Source organism: Hyperolius riggenbachi, chromosome 4 (genome assembly GCF_040937935.1).
Source record: "Hyperolius riggenbachi isolate aHypRig1 chromosome 4, aHypRig1.pri, whole genome shotgun sequence".
Taxonomy (NCBI): Eukaryota; Metazoa; Chordata; class Amphibia; order Anura; family Hyperoliidae; genus Hyperolius; species Hyperolius riggenbachi.
This window is the reverse complement of record NC_090649.1, coordinates 92,622,917-92,631,834: the sequence shown is the minus strand read 5'-3', so window position 1 is coordinate 92,631,834 and position 8,918 is coordinate 92,622,917. Positions and strand designations below refer to the sequence as shown.

The 8,918-nt window shown below is 45.8% G+C and overlaps 1 protein-coding gene across 1 annotated transcript in view; it reads right to left on the bottom strand.

Moving 5' to 3' along the window:
• The window catches only part of NOL10 (nucleolar protein 10), a 115,141-nt gene that overhangs the window by 31,204 nt on the left and 75,019 nt on the right, over window positions 1-8,918 (bottom strand). Inside the window, exon 19 of the mRNA XM_068280302.1 lies at window positions 7,321-7,568. Within this exon, the coding sequence (XP_068136403.1) occupies window positions 7,321-7,568 (248 nt within the window). The remainder of the gene's footprint in view (window positions 1-7,320; window positions 7,569-8,918) is intronic.

Sequence of the window (8,918 nt, the reverse complement as noted above, 5' to 3'; positions counted from 1 at the left end):
ATAGTAGCAATAGACTATTGTACCGTGTTAGCCAACAGTAAAAGCAAGAAGTTTTGAATCAGGATGATACCATTTATTGGCTAACTTAAAAGTATATATAAAACAGTAAGCTTTTGGCCCTTGGCTGAAGCCAGGGGCGTAGCAATAGGGGTTGCAGAGGTACCGACATCGGGGCCCTTGGGTTAGAGGGACCCTGAAGGGCCCTCCCTCAACTACAGTTTTAGCTCTCTATTGGTCCTGTGCTCATAATAATCACTTCTATGGATGCTATGAATAGTGGTAATCATTAAACTGTTCCCCATCCCCTTCTTGCACCTCTGACACTGTAGTTGCCATTGGCAGGTTTTGGTGTGCCATATCAATTGTTATGTATAGAGTGCTTGGGGGGCCCCATGTGAAACTTGCATCGGGGCCCACAGCTCCTTAGCTACGCCACTGGCTGAAGCCTATGACAGACGATCGCCGTGATTGGCAGGCTGTGGGGAGGGAGCAAAAAATGGCCTGGTCTTTAGGTGGGTTTAACACTGCGGTCCTCAAGTGGTTAAACTACACTACATTTTCATTCCATTGTCTCCAACACATAGCTAGTAGCTGTGTATGTCATGTGTCTGGCATGGTTCTCGGACACTCCCTTACATACTTACTGAACTTACCTAACCAATATGTTGAATAAATTCTCTGCTGCCTCCTATACAGCACAGATGTGGCAAGACTATACCAGTGTTTCTCAGCATTTTATTGGTATGTACCTCTTTTAAAGCCCTGTAGTCACCAAGTACCCCCTAGCATAGGAAGCATTATCACAAGTACCCAGTGACAAATATATATATATATATATATATATATATATATATATATATATATATATATATATATATATTTAATTGTAGTACATGATAATTGGTTTTAAACAATTTCCAAGCATTTATGATTGCTTCTAATTAGCTAAAACACTAATTTGGTGTTATTAAAATAATTGTTATTTTCTAAAACTCTAAAATGTGTTATTCTTGGTTAAGTAGATCAAGCCCGAGTACCCCCTGGACCCCTCAGAAGTAACCCCTGGGGTACACATACCACACATTGAGAACCTAGGGACTATACAATCCAGACTGTACAGTGTGTGGTCAGCTCTTGAGATACACCCTTCCACTGACATGGCTGGCCCATAATGCTTTATAAAGTCCTCAGACATCAGCTGTCAGTGTCACTTCTATAGCCGGGCAGCAAATGTGCCAGCTCTATAGAATAAAGCAGACAGCACACCATGGAATGTAAAGTATTCGCCACTAATGGCCGCACTGCCTGCAGCTACTGAATTCTTAGTCGCACAAGGAGGAGATTACACAAGACATGCCTATAGTTATATCAGTCACTGCAATTAATCTTTAAATGTCATATCTGTTTTGAAGGAGTGTTGAAAACAGAGATTTTCAGTTCCTCTAAAGATTATGTGCCAGGCCTTCAGGCAGGGCAGGTATGAGACTAATGCACTTCCGCAATGACATTATCACTATCTTTCTTTTTTTCTTAATAAAATCCTGACATGATGTAACATAGTTGTCACTCTGCCCTGCTCTTCAATACATTAGACACACCTATTCTCTATAGAGGCGTCTAATATCTATCAAACAACAAACCTGGGAGCTGTCGGAGTGACGCACAATGCACATAACGTCACCCATCAGGATTTTATAAAAAGGACATATAGAGAAGGCCTTTGTGGAGGTGAGCAGCAATGTCACATGAGTAGAGTTCTCTTTTAAAGCAGACTTGAACTCAGAACTTCCTGCTCTTAAGCAACAGCATAACTTACAGCTAGATTTAAAGTAAAACAATTCTGTGTTATAGCGGATATAAAACCTACAATAAATCTGAAGTTTGTCTACTTCCCGCTTTCATGGAAGCAGACATATTGTTAACATCCTGTGTTTACAAATTAGGCCTCATTCCCATTGTTAACGCAAAATGCTGTGTGAATGGAACGCAACACGCACAATCGCACACTGTCTACTGATCCCATTCACTACAGTGAATGTGGGTCAGCGCTGTACTTGGCTGAAAAATGTGTGCAGTAGTGCGATACCACATTGCACTGCCGCGCAGCGCATATCATCTGAACATCAGAAGTGCTGTCTATGCAATTCTGACGTTCTTGCTCATCACACAGCATACACGCTGACAAAATGTGCACAGTAGCGTGCACAAACCTCGATTTTTATTGTAAAGTATGAGCCTCTTCATAATCCCCCCCCCCCCTCCCCTTGCGTAGTTCGTCAGATGTGATACTATATATTCCCCTCTCCCCCATAGTTGGCCAGACGTGCCTCTGTAACCCCTACACCTCAGTTAGACAGGTGTGCCTCTGTATTTGTCCCCCTCATAGTTGGCCAGATGTGCCTCTTTATTCCCCTCCCCCATGGATAGCCAGGCGTGTGCCCCTTTATCTCCCCCCCCCCCCCCATGGTTATCTAGTGTGTGTCACTCCCTCTGCCAAGTGTTTCCCCTTTAGGACAACCCCACCCACCCCCCTATTGCCAGGTGTATGCCCCCCACCCTGCAGAGATGGGCGCAGAGAAGTATTATAAAGTAATAATCTCTCACCTGACCTTCGGCTCCTCTTCATTCAGTACTGCAATCAACCTCTATGTGCCGAATGGATCGGGCCCCAGCTTGATGATGTCATCAAGTCGGGACCCGATCCATTCGGCATAGTGAGGTGGACAGCAGTACTGTATGGAGGGGAACCCGATCGCCGCAGGAACAAGGTCGGGTCAGAGATCTACTTTGTAATCCTCCATGCTGCCTGATCGCAGCATGGGGGTGGGGGGATCAGACCCCTGAGAAGGGATCTCTGTTTAGTGTAGTTAGAGAGAGGTGGGGTTGATGAGCCCAGGTGTGTGCTAGCACGCTGGGCCCATTTAATGGGGGTAACATATTCATGCCATGTGACTTTTAGGAGCCACTTGTAACAACGAGAATATCCTGTAGTAAGTAAAGTAAGTAGTTAAAACACCTTGAAACCCCTGAAAAATAAGGTCCCTGTCATCCATCAGGCATGCCAGTTAGTTGAGACTTACGGCTCTGCTGTACTGCAGATGCGTAAATATGTTATTTATATCATGCCAAACTTGCCAAATAATCAGGGCAGAGCACGGGCTGGGGTGGATGGATTTAGCCCACTGGTTAGTAAATATCCAATGCAATAATGCAGTGTAGGCGTGCAGGTGGCGTGCGTGTGAAACAGGCAGGGGGAAGTTTAGTGATTGTAATGGAAAGCCCCAATGCTGTCCCAGTTCCAGATACCAGCGCTCACACGTCAAGAGCTGCTACCGCTGCAACTAAAAAGGGACAAGCCAAGCTGAAGTCATATTTCCATGTATAATGCCGATAATAAAATAAAGCATAATAATAGGGCTGGACAAATAATATGTAGTTCAGGGAAAAGATTCACTAAAAATAAAATGTTAGGAAGCAGCTGTAATCCGCCTTGGCCATCTGCCTCCTGGGATTGGTCTAAACGGGACATTAAAGTGAACCTAAACTGACGTTAAGGAAAAGAGTTTCATTTACCAGAAATCAGTCGCTTTGTCAGTCGGGCGTGCACTGGGCGGCACCGATTTTCATCTAATTCGATTATAATAATCAAATTGGATGGTTGATCGGCCGCCAAGTCACCTGATGTATGGCCACCTTTAAGAAACTTCAGTTATCTCTGCGAAAGAGCTTCACTGAGCTCTGTGACCCAAAAAGTAGTGGACAGTACTGTCAAATCTCTTATCTCAACTGTCTCTCATTGTTTCAAGTTTGTTTATGGTTTTACTGCAGAGGAAACTTAAAAAGGTCATTAGTTCTGCTTTGTGAAACCCTTTAAAATGATGAGTGTAGTGTGTAAACTGCATATATTAGAGAATGATGCAATGCTATAAAAATACCGCGGCAACAGGACGCTATAGCGGGTGTCAACACGTACCACGTGTTGACACCCGCTATAGCGTTTTGTTGCCGCGGTGACGCGTTCAATGAGACGCGTGGTGGCCAGCCGATTCAGAGTCGGCAAAAACGAAACTAGCTGCCGGCGGGGGACCAGAGGATCCAGGAGTGACATCGAGGGCACAGGATGGCTGCAGGTAGAAGCCTCAGGTAAGTTAAACTCATTTTTTATGATTGGGTTAAGGTTCCCTTTAAGGCAAGGCTCAAGAATACTGACTGTCACTGTCATGTATTCACATGCCCTGCCAACACATCATCCTTCTTCCACTAAGTAACAATAATAAACTTCTCTCCACTCCTAAGGCCAGAGGCTTTGACATGACCTACACTTTCCACCAATCTTCACCAATGAGGTCATTTATCACATGACTTCAAGTGTCAATATAACACCACACCCTCTGGGTGGCACCAGGTCAGGTGCTAAAGATGACTGGAGGAAGTAATGGGGTTTTCTAAGAAGTTATAACATAGGAGAGGCTGGCATCAACAGTCACACGACAATTACACAATGAGACTTAGTCATAGTGATAACCATGACAGTAATATACACATGACCTCTGTGAAGTAGAGCAGTAGATAAAAAAAACAAGCTGTAAAAGAATAGACCAACTTGTCGCTGTAAAGGACCTTCCTTCGTGAGATGATCTGCTTTTTTCAACCAATTACTACAAAGGTTCAATATCCATTATGTGCAGAAACACAGCGTCATTCATTTGTGATTATAAGGCGTGTATATTGACATTTGCCAACGTCATTATATCCAGGTTATGTCCACAGAGCAAGTGCCAACTTCAGTTTCATGAAACAAAGAGAATGACTTTCTCAAATATACAAGCTGCAGAGCTTCTCAAACTTTGATAGATTTAGAATAGGTGTTAAGGTGGCCATACATCAGGCGACTTGGCGGCCGATTGACCACCTGATTCCATAATTATAATCGTATCGGATGAAAATTGGTGCCGCCAAGTGCATGTCTGACCGACAATGCGACCAATTTCGGGCCGAAATTGGTTGCATTAGTCGTTCGCACATGCTGCAAGATGTAGAGCCGACTTGCTCGATTGGGTGTGCGGCGGTAATGGCGTGTAATAACAGGATGAGTGACGAATGCGACAAAACTCCCAGCACCGTCCCCCCTAATCTTGAATGTGTCTCCCCCCCCCCCCCCCCCCCCCGTGCCCAGTGCAAGTGATACATTACCTGTCCGTGGCCTCCACTTGTCCTCCGCTGGCTCCAGGATTCCTCCGTTCTCCATACACGCGCCCGTGGTTGCCTAGTAAGGGCATGCCTGAAACGTCAGACGTCATACATGAGCCCATGTTACTAGGCAACCGCGTGGCGCGTGTATGGAGAACGGACAGGTAATGTAAAACTTGCACTGAGTACTGGAAGAACATTTAGCGGCGGGTCGGTGAGCTGGCTGGATGCGGCGTCACAAGGTCGATTCCAGATCATTTTCAGCCTGCGGTGAATGGGCAGCCAACAGATCTCTCTCTAATCAGATTCGTACACACGCTGGAATGCACTTGGCCGTGGTGGATGATAAAGACCGCCTTGGTCGAGAATCGTGAGTGACTCCAGTGTGCTTACAGCAGCCACCCAACATCTGCTAAAAGATCTGGCATGCCAGATCTTGGGGGATCCACAATGTCCAAGCACTGCCAGATTGCATAGTTCTCCCCACAAGTACGCGTTGTGCGCTGCTCGTTGCCCCTCCACAACCCCCCATAGCAACAGACATGTTACCAGCCACCTTCCACTTTCCGACCCAGAACTACATCATGATAAGTACAATGTGAATGCTGTTTGTACCATGCTTATGTGATGCAATAGATCCACTCAATTGTGCTGGATTCTCCAGTCCTCCATTTATTGTTCATGCTTTCTATTTCTTTATCCTGAGCACATTGGGCCGGATTTATTAAGCTGTGCTGGTATAGCAGTACAAGCTTAATGACACGAACATGAGCTACATACAGAGCCGCGCAGTAGTGCTGCATAGTCAGCAATCCTAAATTATGCGACTAGCAACTACCATCGGGGCCAATGGCAGCGCGGTACTAGATACTGGCGGTTTTGGATTGGGCAATGGTCCTGTGCATATAAGCCCAATTCAGAGTGGCCAGTATGCCAATATGGCGCTGCTATTGGCCCTGATGGTGGTTCGGCGGGCTACACTGAAAATAGTATGGGCTGTGTGACAGGCATTCTATTCGTCCAATCAGGTGTAAGCTGCAGATCCTTTACTAGCAGTGGCTGCATTACTTCACATCTCCGCCACATAAGGAGTGGCCGGTACCTTTAAAAGGAGCAGTGCGGCTCTTTATTTAGCTTGCGTTAGTGTCATTAAGCTTGCCCTCTTATAGCCGAGCAGCTTAATGAATCAGGCACATTGAGTCTTCTCTGGGACTGCCACTCACTAGCCCCCCCCCCTTGCCCCCCTCCATAGCCTCCTACTGAGACTTATCCCTGGTACACACAATGAGTTTTTCTGGCAGATTTACTGCCAGGCTGATTACTTCCAACATGTCTGATCTGATTTCCCGTTCATTTCTATAGAAAATCGATCAGACATGTTAGAAATAATCAATCCGGCAGTAAATCTGCCAGAAAATCTCATTTTGTGTACCTAGCATTAGTGACTCACGTCCAGACCGTTTGAAAGTTTTCAGTATGCCCCACTCATACACAGCTGATGGACTGCAAAGTGTGGCTACGGCTATTCATTTTACAGAGCGATAGTAATCCAACATGTATACATCAGTTTCGGAGTAACTGCTTCTCATCACTACTGCCGCTTAGAGAAGCTAACAATCTAATCTCTACAATAGTTTAGGACCAATTTGAGGAGGAACTCAGAAGGCTATTAGTTTGGGGGAAGAAGCCGGAGTGCCCTGAAGTACCCTCATGCAAATACAGGGAGATCCTACAAACTTCTTGCAGAAACTATTCTGGCTGGCATATGAGCCTGATAGTCTAGCAAAACTAGGTTGGAATGCCAACCAACCACTTAACTGCCATGCAACCTCTTCTTGTTGCGGATTGCTGTTCTTGGACCGAGTCGTTAGACGTAAGAAGACAAAAATGTGAAAAGCTCATGGTTTCCTTTGGCCGTGCACACAACAAAAAGAAATACAAGGTATTGTGGGGAATGGAAATTAAAGCTGACAGGTTGAATCTCTAATAGGCTCTGTCTCTAATCACAGCACAGGTTATCTTAGGTCCACCAAACTGAACACAGAGGCTCTCTTGATGGAGAGAAGGTCACTGTGGGTCTTACAGGAAGTGACACATGTAGAAAAGATTAGCCACCTGCCTCACACCTACCTCATCAACTTTTGCTTCTTTGCCGCCTCCTGGAAGCTACGGAATTCCTCTCCCGCCTTTATTTCATAAAACTGAGGCTTGAGGGTTGTTTGTTGATCCTCCTTCTCCCTTTCCTGCCTCTTTGCTTTTTCCTCTTGGCGTAGGAGCTTGCGCTGTTTCCTGACCTCTTCGACCCAGGCCTTTTCATCATCGGAAGATTCAGAGCTCTCTGCATCACTCGGTTTTCCTTCTGGCTCTTCCTCTTCCTCCTGGATGCAGAATTAGAATCTCATGACAATCAAGCAAGTGGCTTCATGTGTTTATTTCTATTTATAAAGCTCATCAGTCTGACGAAAACAGATCCACCAAGGCCTCTTCCTCACGGGGCAGAAGAGGCAACACCTGCACTGCACTCTTCTCGGAATAAAAGAAGCTATTTTTACACAAGTGTCTTTACATTCCACTAAACACTAAACTAAAGTGTCTTTACACTCCACTGACAAGCAAAACAGATTGGGAAATCTGATATTGAAGGAAAACTATCAAAAAAGGTACCCATTTATCCAGATCCCGCAATTTCAATAAAAGGCAGTAAATAAAAAATAACAACCACCTCCTCCCATCTTTTACCTCATAAACTGTATCCTCAAAAAGATACTGGGAGAGTTGGACCTTAGCACAATCCATCTTTACAGGGGACTCCGACCTTTGAAGCTGTGTGTTGAAGTGTCCATTCCCAGCATCCCCTACCGTGCATTGTATGCCGTGTGACCGTGGCAAAAAGACAGCACGAGGAGTGAGAGACGAACACGTTCGATCCTACTCTGCCCAGCAACCTTTTGTTAGAGGAGCATCCGCAGCATCCACAAATTACCTACCGGGCATGTGCACGAGCATCGCCTTGTGATTGGATGTTTGCCGTAGCCAATCACAAGGCAATGCTCATGCTCAGTACGGTAGAGTCTTGGTTATTGGCCTTAACCACTGTGAGCACTGCCAGCGATTTGTACTGGTTGGTTGAGTTCCTGATAACCAGGACTCTGCTGTATATTACCCCTCTTAATAATCCATCAGCTGCATGCAAATGTCCTGTCAAAGTTCACTAGAATGTTGTGCAGAAACACAGGTCATACAAAAAAATTATGATCAGACAACGTTGACAACAGTAATATGATCTCAGCGTTGTCTGATCATAATTTTAAATCTTTGGGCAGGTATAGCTGGGTCACACATAAAATCTTAAAAAAACGTCCCCTGGGGGGTACTTACCTTGGGACCCTGGGGCTTCCCCCTCCCCTGTAGCTGCAGGCAGTCCAGCGCTGGCTTCTCCGAAGTCTCCGGTAATCCTAGCTTGACAAGCCTGACAAGCTACATTTATTTACCTTCCCTGGCTCCAGCGGGGGGGGAGGGGGGGGGGGGGCACTGTTGCGGCTCTCAGCACGGAGATAGGCGAAAATAGCTGATCTCCGTCGGGTCCACTCTACTACGCAGGCGCAGGAGACTTGCACCTGCGCAGTAGAGTGGACAGACAGCAATCGGCTATTTCCGCCTATCTCCGAGCGGAGAGCTGATACTGCACCTGCGCTGGAGCCGAGAAGGTAAATATATACATCCTCGCT